Source organism: Brienomyrus brachyistius, chromosome 1, assembly GCF_023856365.1.
Source record: "Brienomyrus brachyistius isolate T26 chromosome 1, BBRACH_0.4, whole genome shotgun sequence".
In the NCBI taxonomy this organism is placed as follows: domain Eukaryota; kingdom Metazoa; phylum Chordata; class Actinopteri; order Osteoglossiformes; family Mormyridae; genus Brienomyrus; species Brienomyrus brachyistius.
In genome coordinates, this window is record NC_064533.1 from 29486340 (window position 1) to 29501286 (window position 14947).

The 14947-nt window shown below is 43.7% G+C and overlaps 1 protein-coding gene across 2 annotated transcripts in view; it reads left to right on the forward strand.

Moving 5' to 3' along the window:
- slc4a2b (solute carrier family 4 member 2b) overlaps window positions 1–14947 on the forward strand; it is a 49576-nt gene that overhangs the window by 24651 nt on the left and 9978 nt on the right. The window contains exons 5-14 of one of the 2 annotated variants that reach the window (XM_049013477.1): window positions 1096–1223; window positions 3043–3302; window positions 9031–9167; window positions 9807–9893; window positions 11186–11366; window positions 11714–11849; window positions 12016–12205; window positions 13175–13280; window positions 13531–13715; window positions 14369–14585. In XM_049013477.1, coding sequence (XP_048869434.1) covers window positions 1096–1223; window positions 3043–3302; window positions 9031–9167; window positions 9807–9893; window positions 11186–11366; window positions 11714–11849; window positions 12016–12205; window positions 13175–13280; window positions 13531–13715; window positions 14369–14585 — 1627 coding nt within the window. The remainder of the gene's footprint in view (window positions 1–1095; window positions 1224–3042; window positions 3303–9030; window positions 9168–9806; window positions 9894–11185; window positions 11367–11713; window positions 11850–12015; window positions 12206–13174; window positions 13281–13530; window positions 13716–14368; window positions 14586–14947) is intronic. The other variant, XM_049013485.1, reaches the window with a different exon arrangement.

A 14947-nucleotide genomic window follows, 5' to 3' on the forward strand; every position in this document is an offset into this window, starting at 1 on the left:
TGATATGATTTATTTCCACAAATAAGGTTTACACTTAAAATATTGGTATTAATTTCTTGCACTCTGTACAAATGCTATGTGGGGGTGTTATCCATTTTAGTACAGCAGTCTCACGAGCCAAAAAAGCGAAAAACAGCAGGAAAATCCTATCTGACAGAAATATGGAATGTAGCTCTGATTAAGGTAGTAGAGTTTTGGTTTCCACTGTCTTCCTCCTCCTTTGTAACAGCATGCAATGGATCATGGGATTGTTCTCTTTGGCAAGGATGCCCTCGGTGTACCCTTGATATTTCAGGCAGAGCCAGACCAACATCCATGGATTTTTTCTGTCCTCTGATCTTGTGACCTTAGAATTGGAACTGGTCTTCGGCAATGTAAGACGGTGTGAAATGGATACAGGGGATCACAAGTATGGCCAAGTACGCATATCGAGATTCAGCCCATCCCAGACCCACTGATGTCCAGGCCCCTGTACCAATGACCGGTTTATCTTTGTCTTTTTATAAATATTTTAAAAGTTTTAAAATGAAATTAAGATTTATATGGCACACCTTACACCAGCCTAATGTTAAATTACAATAATTTAATTTAAATTAATTAAGTTCATCTTCTGTTATACATAAACAGCTTGGTCCCTTGACCTTGTGAAAGTACAACTCTCATACACTTAACATGGCAACTGCAATTTAGAAGCTTAAAATAAGAATATAACGACACCGTCTGCCACTTTCACATATTGTGTTGTCACTATGGGATGGGTGACAGGACTGAGAACTGGGACGCCCACATTAAAACTGGCCAGCAAAATATTATGCTCCACGTTTGAGTTCCAACACGTCTTTTAAACTTTTACTGTTGGTTAAAATGACTATGTAATCATATAATGGCTTCCAGAGCACAGTGTTTTTTTTAAAAAAAAACTTTTGTTTGGTTACAAGGCACATGTACTTGCTGACTTAATGTGCAGGAGTGAATTGCATATCTTGTTACTTGAGGGTTTGACGGCCTGCAATTTCGAGCTTCTTAAAGAGCACCTGTAAATCTTGCAGCACCTAGGGAACGCCGCTTTCACGTCTGTCTCTCGTCTGCCTCCAGTTCTTCCTCACGGACGACCCTCCCACTCCCTCACCGGGCCATTCCCTAGCCCCGCAACCACTGGACTTTGTACCGGAGTCGGCCAAGCATGCAAGCCCCGCCCACCGTGAGGATGCCACACCCACAGAGTGAGTACACGGGCCTCGCCCTTCACAGGTCCGTCCCTGGTGACCATGTGGCATTGCCACAGCAACCTGAACAACGCGATGAGAAGATTGCTTCAATCTTTCTTATGCCCTTTATGTCTGGACACTCCGTACGTTACTACGTGAGAGGTATCCAGACCCCCCGGCGGGAGACCTGACCTCATCTTCCTTTCAGCCATCTTTTCCACACCCCCATAATATATGAACCCCCAGATCTGTACATGAATACTTCTCTTAGGTCCTCACCTCTCTCCTGCTCACTGTTTCATTTTCCCGATTCCCCTTATTCCTTGGTGACTCTGGACACATTATCGCCTCGTTTTTACCTCTGCTGGGAAAAGTAGTGAATCTCTATTATAAAGGGCAACGATCTCAAAAGATACTGATGCGCGCTAAGAGTTTGGGAGAAGCTGGGAAGCATTTCTCAGCGTAATCTTTTGGAGGGAATCCTGAAGCAGAAATCTGGGCAGCTCTGACCAGCCTTTTGTGAGTATATTTAGCAGCGATGCTCATAGCTACTTTTCTTAGTGTTACCTGCTGTATTGTTCTACATTAGGTCATACATGTAAATAATAATACTGGAGGCTGGAGAAAGATTTGGGATAACAGGCACCTTGTGTAGAGAAAGGCTTAATTTAAGACCAAGACACTGTGAAGTCATTCTCATGTGCTGCTCTGAGGACAGATCTGAAAATACTCTTTCAGACAAAGAAGGTATTGATTTCCTGTTTGTGCTGTGGGTCTGCCTCAGTTTCTTAGGTAGTAAAACAAACAGCACCATCACTTGGTGCCTGGACACTCTCCGGTATTTGAGGTTTTAGCCCCTTATTACGTGGAAAATTAAATTACTGCCTTGGTTCTCAGATTCTGGAAAGTTTGAGAACAAGTGGCTTAAATTTCAAAAACAACAAGGTAACTGAAGACACGTTTTCAGATTTAGTGAAGCTTTCATAGAATAAAATGAAACCCTCAAAAGAAAATTTTGGAAAAATAAATTACTCCTATCAGCTTAAATTTCAAACATAAAGCAAATCAAAACAAACTATCCATCTATCCTTCATGAAACAGCTTTACACAGAAGACAATATAAAACGAAAGCCAATAATGAATAAATAATTAAACACGCTCTACAAAAAGTGCAACTTTCGACCAGGGCTGTGGAGTGGGTTTGATTATAAACAGCTTACAGAGGAAGAACAGTAGTTTAAAAAATGCTTAATGTACAATGTAAAGCATTTCCTCCATTTGCTATGTGCAATGCACTGAGAACTTTGAGAAGAAATGTCTCATTTCACATGGATGCCGTGATACTATGTGTCGCTAGAAGTTACAGTAAGTATGAGAGGCCCGGTTGGCCCCCGTCTGCTCTGCTCTGCGTGAAATGGACGTTTTCTGGTGTTGCTGTGAAGGCAAGGGCAGGGAACCTGGCTCAGATTTCTATACCGGAACTACCCGCACTTGTGCACCTCTCCATACACCAGCCACTGCACTGGAATACGACATTGTTCTGTACAATGAAAATGACTATAAATGACTATAGAGAAAGGCGAGGGCTAGTCCTGTCTTCTACTCTTTCATGTGGTGAACACACAGAAGATCCCGGCTGCTCCTGGAGGTGATGTAAATACGCCCTGTGGTCATGATCACATTCAGCCTCATGTGGCTGTGTATAATAGGGCTCGTCTCCCAGCACGTGGTGGGGGGGCTGACAGTAGAAGCCCTCATATCCTCCATGGGATGCAGGGACAGTAATCACAGCCTTATTGTCCCTGACTCTCCCGGGTCTGTTCTTCCCACCCAGCAACTGGGAACAGCAGGAGATCTCGACCAAGGACAGAAGTGACGCGTCTACAGCCGGCCCGGCGTCTCCCGGCTCCCCGAGGGCCCCAGACACCCCCAGCTCGCTGACTCGTGTGCCGTCTGCCAGTCGTGGCTACGACCTACAGGAGCGCCGCCGCACGGGTAACATGACGGGAGCTGAGCAGGCCCGGTACCAGCGGATCCCCACGGATGAGAGCGAGGCCCAGATGCTGGCCACCGTGGACCTGGACGGGATCAAAAGTGAGTTCTGGTGTGGGGACCTGAAGGGCACCAGGACCCCATCCACAGCTGTGTACCATAGTGAACAATAGTGAGCAGGTGGAACGTACAGTACCATTAAGGGATAAATATAAAAATATATAAAAGAGAATTTAAAATGTACATGACTGAAATAAAATCATATTGGGCTACAACGTACATTTAAAGATCGTATACTTTCCTAAGTAGACTACTGTAAATTTAATATTAGCAATTTTGGCTCAACAATTATGAAAACATGAAAAACATTTAAGGAAACATGAAGAACAATTTTTGTGTCATTTCTGTTTTAATTTTTGTTTTTTTGTGTGTTTTGCACATCAGGGCCAATATACTTAAATTTGTTTTCATGAAACCAACAAATTAGCCGCTGCCCATGTTATGGGTTTCTACAGCAAGGGAAATAATAATAATACTGTAGGATAGTATATTTTATGCTAAATAAAATATGAACCTTTTCATTATTGTACAAAGTACAGAAATGGTTTTTCAGGTTCTGCGTGTAGCCTTCAACATCATCTTTCACTGAGTGTTTTTAAGTAAAATTAAGTTAGTTAATTCTTTTAGTTAGTTAGTTAATGCATTATAAAAGGATACACCATTAATTGGCATTTTTGGTCGAAATAATTTCCTGAATCATCAGGTGCTAGTCATGTGTTTTCTAGTTTCATGCCTCTTGAAGTTGCATAAACTACATGCTTGAATGCTAGAGAACTGCACAAGATTCCTTTTTTGTGTCTTTAGGGGTACATAGGATGTATACAAGCATTGTTTGCAATGCTACATAGTACCGGTGGGAACCTTCACATGGTTACTCAATGACTTTTTGTGCAGTGTGCAGTATTGTTGTATATTATATATTTTTCAGCTGTTAGGCTTGGTGAGATCGCCTCATTGCAGCCTTTCAGTTCCATCAGCCTTCTCAGATGACTAATCATTAAAGAGCATGTTGGTCTTCAAACAGTGTCACCCAGGTGTGATACTGTGTTCTGTTTTTTTGCAAACTGGTAACTTCAGAACATTTACTGAACATATTCATCATAGTCGCGAGAAGGATCTCAGCTATGTGTGTATGCTGCACAGTGTACAGCCCAAGGGGGACCCTTACTCCCTCAGGGTAAGTGCTTTGTGTCCATTAATTTACCTGCGTAGCTGCTCTTTCCGGCAGGTTTGAACCAGTTTGGTTCTAGGGCCACCGTTGCCCAGGTGAAAGACTGTGGAGCAACATTGCAGTTGCCCTTGAGATAAACTTGTTTTTGAACAGAAACTCTGCATATTAAAACTTTAGGTGGGAATTACAAAATAGACACTTTTTTGTTCTTTTATTATAGACCAACACTGTTTCATTCTCCCTTCCCTCAGAATTCCGTGCCCGTTGAACTTTTAAAATTGTCTTTATAATTTACTCCTTACCTTTAATCTGCTCTCCTACCACTGCCATGTTTCATGTACACTTCCAGGGGAGGGCAGAGCCAAGGGCCCAGCAGATTAAAAGGTTACTAAAACAGAACGAGGCAGCCTCTCCGGGGGGGGGGGGGGGGGGGGGGGTAGTGAAGTCAGAGACAGGCAGGTAAAGGTAGTTAGTTATCCCGCTTGTGAGCCTCTGTCAGCTGAAAGCCCTGGATCCAAAACCAACATGACTGAACGATCATTGAAACATCCAGCCACAGCACATCACCCCTCTTCAGGCGCACAGGAGAAATTTTATAGAGGGGACCAAACAGTGAGCAAAAGGTGTCAACTGTTAAGCTTATCCAGCCATGCTTGATGAGGCATTCGGTGTGATTTAATATACTAATATATTACTAAGCATTTTGATTGACACTAGCCGACACACATACAATGTTACACTGTTGTCTGGTATGGAGTTGTCAATCACCCAGAAATGGCCTACTAGATAATAGCAGAAACAACAGCTTTCTCTACAATCTGTTGCAATTTTAAATTTACTGAGCCCCAGTAAACTGTAACGTTAAATATTATGCGAGGACACATTCAAAGATGTATAGCTTTATTCTAACAGACATAATTTAACGTTAGGTCAACCTTGGATGAAGTCGTTTTCTTTGTTGCAGTAACATAAATTAGTCTATTACAGATGTGGGAAAATTATGCTGACAACTGCATCCAACATAGGCTTGGATTAAGCCTATACAGAATTTACATCTACTTGCGCATTTTACGTAAAATGTTTTAGAACGTGACATCGATGTTTTAAGTTATTTATCCTTAGTTAAATCAGTAGGTCATCGTGGAAGTAAACAATTTTAAAGCCATGTATAGGCTAATATGCATGCATTTTACTCTGCTTACAAACGAGATGGAGAAATATGGTGGGAACGCACGCGCACAGGCGCGGGGATGCGCGCGCGCGAGGTGAGTCCTTCCTGCAGTAAACATGCTGCGAGCAGGTCGACAGTTTCATGAGTTAAAACAGTAGGGTATTTAAGCCTGTTTATGGATGATACTTATCAAAGTTTTGTAATTTCTTCCCCTAAAAATTGGGGGGAAGGGTCAGGCCCCTGCCCCTTTTCTTAAGTGATACAATCTGTCTCCCGGGCCAGACTGAAGTGTGAAAATGATGAAATCTGAGCATTTATAAGATAAATTTACAAACGAGAGGAAGCCATTCACTGTTAAATCGAGTCAGGAAATGCAACATTTTGGGCATTAAATACATACGTAAAATACAGTTAATAACTGCTATATAGCCAGTATTATCTTTCGGAGAGGATCTACTGTCCCACTTATTTGGCCTGCATGTAGTTTTTGTGATTGTTGTGTTTGGCTTTTCTCAGGGTTCAGGACAATGTCAGGGATGCCTTAGATATATCTGGCTTTTGTTCTCTCTGACTTTACACAATCCAAATCAGCCTGGGAAACTTTCTGTGGAGCTGGCTGGCTCTCAGCTCCAGGAATTATTAGATCACCACTGGTCCATGGTCCATTAGGCAGGCTTTAACACCTCCACTTTTCAATCGTCAACAGTACAAGCCCATTATGGTTGCTGTGGAGTCAGTGGTCAACAGGTCCTTTTGCTATACCAGCCTGGATTTTCCACATTCAAGCTTCAGGTCTGGAAGAGGGCCCTGGATGTTGCCAATTGACACTTTATTTCTAGTGTTCCAGGTTTGAGAAGAAGAACAATTTGGCAGTCAGATTAGGCCAGTGGTTCTCAAACTTCGTCCTTGGGACCCACTGCCCTGCTTGTTTCCCAGCTATCCCTGCCCTACACACTGCTGATTACCTGGATCAGGTGTGTTCAGTTAATCAGAAGCTGAACGACAGCTGGGACTTATGTGCAGGGTTGGGTTAACAGGGAAACAAGCAGGGCAGTGGGTCCCGAGGACCGAGTTTGAGAACCACTGGATTAGGCCAAAAGGGTTAATTGCAGATTTCTTTCTTATGGCTGTTGGTCTTTATCAATTCATCTTGCTCTCACATAGTCATTGTCCATTAGTTAAAAAGCTACAGTGTATGCATGCATCTCCAAGCTTAACTTTCCAGGCACTTTGAGCTAACTGGTTGTTGAATCTTTGTGACCTCAGCCTTTTAAAATGACACCTTCATACCTCTGCATTGGAGGCTGAATTCTCCACCAGATTACATGCCTTTCTGGACCACATAATGTGAACCTTATCCATTGATTTGTCAAAATAAGTTGCCATTGAACCTCCCCCTGCTTCCACTTTCTGCTCTTCGGTGTGTTGGGATGCTGCCTAATAGTCGGAGTCTAGGATTCATAGGTCATACTTCACTTCTCCGCATGCTCTTTCGAGCTGGGGACGGTCGTCTGCGCAGCAGCTTGTGTTCATATTTCATTTGGCTGTGTATGCAGATGGTTGCGGTCAATGCATGTATATGGTGGTGATATTACATCAGACCAGGAGGGGGCAGATGTATTGCAACAAACACAAACACAAGCAGTGTAGTGAAACGGGTAAACTTTTATTGAACAGTTTTAAAGTTATTAGTCAAGGCTTGGGCAGTATTACGATAATGAGGCTTACCACGGTATTTTGAAATCCTTATGACAAAATCAGCCAGGACCCCAACCGCTCAGCACATGTTATTGGCAAGATTTCAGAATGTCAGAATAGTGCTGCTTTTTAAATTACCATATACCTCGGAAAAATGTCTGGACAGTATGAAAAACTAGATATGCAGGTACCTCTGACCCTCCTCAATAGCTGCTCACCATAACTATATAACATAACAACAACTATTCTTTCTCTACACTTTTGTCATTGACCACTTATCTCTGATTGTTGGCGCTGCCACCTACTAGACATACCTAATAATTTATCCTGCACATGCACGGTTGATGCACATGGATGCAAAAGCTTTCTGCTAGACATAAAAATCTGGGTTACACTTGCACCAACCCCTGATGATGAAATGTACAGCATGTCCCCTCGTCTACAACTGAAAGTGCACGTGAAAAAGTGGAGCATGAATTGGCCTTAAGGCAAAGAAGAAGTCAGAGCACACAAAATCATTTGTATGGTCATTATGTGCCTGGAGCAGTATTGTCATTCCAAGGACCGTCTTGTGTTTAGTTGCAAGGTGGAGAACTGTGACTCATGGAATAGCCACAGATTCTGTAGTCAAGCATTCATAAAGAAATTGTGTCAGATCTGCTTTATACTGAAAGGGTTGGCCACCAGGATCATGGGTATGGAGAAAGTCTTAAAGTCTTTACATACTGACTATGTGGGAGGTCTACCTGCTCTAGAACAACTGGCTTTACCAAGTGAAATGGCATTTGGTATTATGTAAGTTTCTTTATTTTTCCTATGGCGATTTTATTAATGCAAACCTCAGTTGGCAAAACTGTTACCTGTTGCTGAGCTCATTAAAATGAGGGGTTTCATTTACAAACAATCCTCAGGCTGGAAGGCAAGTCGGATAGAGTCCAGAGGAGGAGGGTCAGGCCCTTAGTCCCTGTGTGTATTAGTGTGAAACCCAAAACCCTTCGTAATGGCCCCCCCGGGAGCACATAGGGTGCGGCTCACACACTGCCCCATTTGTTGCTAGAGGGAAATGACGGCCTCAGCGTCCTCACTTCCAATACAAACTCACGCTCACACGATTTCCGTACCATCTTCCCTGCCTTAATGGCTGGTCACGTACCTTCAGTACTCAGCCAGCCTCGAAATGCAATCGCACAGCAGGGGTGGGGGGATGTGGGGACAAAGACAAGGTGTTCACTCTTTGACTGGAGTGAGGTGGAGATTTGATCTACGGGGTGAGGTCACTACAGAGAGCGTGTTCCAGGTACTTGTTGTCCATGTATTTTGGAAGATCTGACTGCTGCTGGGGGATGCGGGATGGAGCGCGACCTGAAAAAGTAGGCCTATCTCACAACCTTCAGCCATGTCCCCGGGCACATCTGTCTGGGGCTGCGCCAGTAAATCTGCTCAAAGGTCTAGCTGTGAGCAGCCCAGATCAAAATCTGGGCGACCGAGCAACAAATGGTTAGATGGTAAATACATTCAACATGTTGATAGCCCAGGAGACATACTCGATCCCTTTCTTTTCCATATTGCAGGTCCTGGTTTCTGAGACCACCTTTCTAAAGCCTTAAATTTGTCTTTCTTGTGTAAAATTGCAGCTTTTCTTCAGCAGACGAAAGTTGTCAGTCATCTGACTGGTTGCAGTTCACCTAGAGGGTTGTGTCAGGTTCTGATAAACTCTGTGCTGTCACCAGGCCATCGCTTCGAGGATGTCCCCGGAGTGCGTCGGCATCTGGTCAGGAAGAGCACCAAGGGCCACATCGTCCATGTCAGCAAGGACCACAAGGAGCCCAGCACTCGCTGTCGTAAACTAGACCGTACCCCCCATGAGGTGAGCAGTCCTTCAAGAGTGCGGAGTGCTCGAGCTGTGCTGAATATTCCTACAACAGTTGTCAATTTTTGTGTTTGCAGAGCATCTGAACGACACATAAAATATATATGCAGAATAAGAACTCATGTGCAAATCTGAGACCAAAAAACCCTTTTCCCCCACTGTCCCCATGCTGTCTGTCCTGTTCCCGAAATTGTATTGTTGGATGTTCTTGTTTGCAGTAAACAACTGAAAAAAAAAACTAAAAAAAAGAAACCCTGAAGATTCTCTAACTTTGTCTGTGTTTTAGATCTGCCTCCTCCTTTTTCGATAGGTAGAGTGAAAGAGGGAACACAATTAAAAATGGATGAATGACTTTCCTTTCACACACCAAGAGGGTGGGAGGGGGAGAAACAGGACAGGTAACCAGATACTGGGAACTCTTAAGTCTCAATCAGGAAGACATGTTTTATTAACAAGCTCCAGTCCCTGGCTGGCAAGTAAACACCAAATTTATCTCTGTGGGAGTGGGGTGTGTTTGTGTGTGTGTGTGTGTGTGTGTGTTAACGGATTTGGGGGTAGAGGTGTAGGACTCCCCTGTGGGAGTCCGCAGTAGACAACCGTCCTCCGACCCCACATCTCCACTACTTGTGCCTCCAGTCAGAGGTTCTCAGCAGCTCCTGTTCCATGTGGGTGGGTATGGCCCGAATGGACTGCGTGGGCTGTGTGGCCCTCAACCACAAGGAGGTGAGGGTGTTGGGAAGCGCAGCCTAACCAGAATAGTCTTGTGTGCTTTCGGGTGTGTGTGTAGTAAGGTGGAGATAGATGGGAAGAAGGGGTGCCTCTAACAAAATGGTCTGTGTTAAGAAAAAATGAAGACATGCTCTTGTTAAGCATGAAGTGTTAGCATAGGCTAAGTAGCAGGTGCACAAGTGTTGTGGGCACAGACAGGAGAGGTGATAGACACGAGCAGAAGTAGTTTACGAGTAGCTGTGATGATCCTGCAGGGCAAAGCTAGGCATAGGTTTTGACATAGACTGCCTGCAATCTGTGTTCTGGGTTTACTTTTACTGTTCAACTAACAAATGTTCTGAAGTGCTTGTTCTTTGTGCCATTCCTTGGCTAATGGGCTCGGCTCGGTTAACGGGAGTATGAGAAGGTACTGCTGTGTCCCTTGGAAACTCCTGCTGCGAGGTGGATGCGAGGATGCGGACATGGATCTGGGTTCACTTCTGACGCCTGTCTAAAATTGCTTTGCAGAATAGTCCAGCAAGTCATTGTAATTTGGTTTAATATTTCATGGCTTTACTAAGAGCAAACTTAAGATATTTTTTGCAAGGCCCTTTTCCTCCAAAAAGAATAAAAAACAAACCATTTGGCAATGTGCATTGTCCGATTTCTCCTATTTGCCGCTACTAGTGGTTTCAAATTGTTCACCTGCTCCTGATCAGACTAATGAGGCCTATTCAGGTGCAACCGCTTGGAAGGTTTGTGGGAATAGCCTGATTGGCTGGCTAATGCAATTACCACAGCTCTTTGCAGACTTGCTGAACTGCCCTGAAGCTTGTTGAAATATCAACGATTTGTTTTTGGTTCCATTACTAAAAGGCTTTCAATGAGAATTTAGTCAGTAATCCTGCAGGTAATAGTTAACTCTTTCATTTAGTCGCTTTGTAGATGTTTTTAATGCAACCCATATCCAGTGGTTAATAGTTACATTTACATTGTGGGCATCATCCTGGATTTTTACTAGTATTTCAGCTGCTAATGTTTTAATCGCTTTTCTAGCTCCTCTACAATATGCCCACATAACCAGTGCTGCCATTGGCTTCTTATAGCTTTGAGCAAGGCAGCCCTGTTGTATTTGATACTCCATTTTATGAAGCTGTAGTTCGTGCTGTATACAGCCATGTGTCTGCTGGTCAGTTGCTATATGGATAAACAAGTGTAGTCAGCACAGAGCTGTACTCTGCCCACCTAAAGGTCAAGCACTTCTCAGTCTCGTCTGCCGTCAAGTCACGCTCTTCTGTTTGATTTAGGTGTTTGTGGAACTGAACGAGCTGATCATGGACAAAAACCAAGAGATGCAGTGGCGGGAGACGGCCCGCTGGATCAAGTTTGAGGAGGATGTGGAGGAGGAGACGGACCGCTGGGGGAAGCCCCACGTGGCCTCGCTCAGCTTCCGCAGCCTGTTGGAGCTCCGCAAGACCATCTCTCATGGTGAGGGAGGAGGGCAGGGGTAGAATGGAGGTGATGGGAGCAGAACTAAAGAATGATTTGAGGAAAGACCACCAATGGGCAGTGGGATTGGATGAAGCTTTTTATTTATTTATTAGTATACCATATTGGCTAGGAATGCATGAAAAGATGGTGACTAGCTTCTGTTTACCGACCATCACATCACTGTAAGTGACATGTTGTGGGTATTGGTAGCCTACACTGCTGATCTGGGGAACCGAATGATCCAGTGGTGTGTCTTTTGAGCCAGTCAAACGGTGCTGACCATGTGAACCGACCATGTGAACCGACCATGTGAGTTTCTCTTCACCTCCTCTTCACCTGTGTAGGAGCTGTTCTCCTCGATCTGGACCAGAAGACTTTGCCTGGCATTGCTCATCAGGTGGTTGAGCAGATGATTATCTCTGATCAGATCAAAGCAGAAGACCGGGCAAATGTATTGAGAGCTTTGCTGCTCAAGCATAGGTATGGGAATGCATGCTTATAAAAGTAGGTACATCATCCAATTGTAGGTTGAACATTTTTAGAAAGAAATGTTTTCTTTACTGACCTTCTAATATTTCTAATGTTGCTTCTCAGTTGTAGCATGTCTGTCACTTTCTCACTGATTTCCTTCGCCTTCCTCCACCAGTCACCCCAGCGATGAGAAGGAGCACATCACCTTCCCCCGGAACATCTCAACTGCTAGTCTAGGCTCTCTGATGGTTCACCACAGCAGCAATCACAGCGGCCCGCCGGAGTCGTCTGTCACAGACCCACTCATGGGCCGCAGCCGAGCCAGTTCCGAGAGCGAAACACACATTGACATTGACAAGCATGAGGTATCAGCCTGGTCACACACTTTCCGAAACAAGTCACGCCATACATTTTCTAGTGTTTGCTAAGGTGTCGGCTAATTTATTAATATCGGATGCTTCTTGCGTGGGTTTGCATAAATCACATTTGGGGACTAAAATGACCCCAAAGTGTGGTAAAATATTAAACTTTCTTTCTTTTGGAGACACCTTTAAATCCCCATTTGGATCAATTTTATAAAAATCTGTGAAATGCAGTCAAACAAGTAAAAATGCCAAAAGTCTTGTGTTTTGGTTGGTTGATTACTTGTGGTTAGGGTATGAGTTAGAGGTGTCGTGATTGGGATTAGGGTTTTGCCTATAGAAATGAATGGATGGTCCTCACTTAGATATGAATGTCTGTCTTTCTCTCTCTGTGATTAAAAAAAACATGAATACTTTTTTTTTTTATTCAAAGCTTAACCATTCATAAAGATGAGATTGTGTTTATACTACTTTATTTAAATAATTCAGTGTATTAAAATGTGCACAGGCAGTGCAACAAACCAGGTGTACATTTGCTCCACATAGTATGTCAATGGATCTAAAAACAAATGGGTATTAGTCACGTACTAACGTCCCACAAAGGTACAACTATCTAGAGTTGCATGTGGAAAAGGCCCATGTGCTCACGTCTTCAACATTAACAAGGGTGCATACAGTTGCGGCAGGTTAAATATTGCTACACTGCATATCAGAGAGGAGTTGTTGGCTGAAAATGCATAATGATCTAAAATATTAAGTACATATTTAGAACAGTCACACTTTTTCTATAGTTTCTTGTTTGTAGGTGGTGCTGAGTCTGACACACCTACCTAGACTGGCTTCCGCATGAATCCACTTCACAGAGAATGAAGACCTCGAAGGATCCATCATTTGTATTTGGTGGTTTTGACTTTCTATGGCAGACTGTAGGCAGGTCTACCCTGATTTGAGATTTGGCTTTTGTGCTTGCAGAAGGACACTAGCCAAATGATGGGTATGCATAAGTCCAAGTCCAAACATGAGTTAAAGCTACTGGAGAAGATCCCTGAAAATGCTGAAGCTACTGTGGTCCTTGTGGGTGAGTGTCATTGCTCCAGGAATAATGTGTCAATGAGAACATTTCAGTGCAACACAACACATCACCCTTAAATTGAAGGGCAATGGCTTGCATGTCGATGCATTAATTTCTCTTGGCTTTGGCCTTTCATCGTATTGCTTTTGTATCCATAGTTAGTTAACACATGCTGGAGGTTCAATTATATATTTAAAAGAAACAATTGGATATTTTATGAACGTGAATTGTGTTTGACTGTTATTGCTCCCCAAAGGCAGTGTTGACTTCCTGGAACAACCTACTATGGCTTTTGTTCGACTGCAAGAAGCAGTGGAATTGGAATCCGTCCTGGAAGTTCCAGTGCCAGTCAGATTCCTCTTTGTTCTTTTGGGACCACCTAGCACCAACATGGACTACCATCAGATCGGCCGCTCCATCTCCACGCTTATGTCCGACAAGGTAAGCAGAGTACAACTGGATTCATACAATAGTGATGAGAACAAGCTTAGGAGAGGGGGGGGTCACGGCACAGTTCAGCCATCGTCAAAGCAGTTGCGGGTCAAAGGCCCAACTAGTGCTTTGGGATGCAAACTGGCAACTGTCTGATAAGTCCTAATCCACTGAACCACTGCTGACCCTAGCAGTTTATAATTGCATCCCGGTAGAATCCACGTAGGCCAAGAGGCATCTGTGATGGCAATTGCATGAACATAATTATGTTAGGGTTGGGGTTAGGTACAACTCCCCCACTAACCTAGTTGCATCTAGTTTGAAGGACATAAGCCTTATGCTGTACTTGTGCTGAATAATAAACTTGGTGCATCCTGTGTTTTCTTGCTGTAGTTCCTGTAATTTTTCTGTATATTTTTCACAAATAGGTTAGTATGCCTTTTATTCAAGGTAAAGTGGTTGCAAATCTTCTATATTAAAATTGTTTAAAGACACTGGGCGCCTACATCCGTGCAGCCAAGTAAAAAAAAAAAAAAAAAAAAAAAAAATGGCATTTGATGATGACTTAGTCCCTTGATGGGTTTAGTGGATGGTGAGAGGACTGGTGTGAAGAGATCTATTACTCATGTGAAAGCACTCACCGTTCCACACCCCTCGCTCAGCACTTCCATGAGGCGGCCTACCTTGCTGATGACCGGCAGGATCTGCTCACCGCCATCAACGCCTTCCTAGACTGCAGCATCGTGCTGCCACCATCCGAGGTAGACGGGGAGGAGCTGCTACGCTCCGTGGCACGCTTCCAAAGGGAGATGCTGAGAAAACGTGAAGAACAGGAGGTCAAACTGCTGGCCAAGGAGCCCACAGCCATCGAGGACAAAGGTGTGGAGAAACAGGACATTCAAATTGATTCCTATGCATTCAAATTCTGTGCGAAGGGTCTGCTGTGGTGTTTTCTGTAACTTGCCTTGGAGCAAAGCTCTGTGTAGCAGTATAACTGTGTGCCTATCGTGGTGTATCCAAACAAATAGGAGAAGAAAGATGTGGGAATAGGCCAGATTTATATTCTCTGCCACCTGTTTCCAGAATATGACTATCTTTTCTGCTGTGAAATTTGAGACATTGTCCACATAACTTCATTTAGATGGTCATGCCATTGGAGCATCATTTAAATTTTCACAAGATGCGCAAAGCTGTTGAATCTACACTACTAAAACTGTTTATGAAAAGCGAATGAGGTGGCA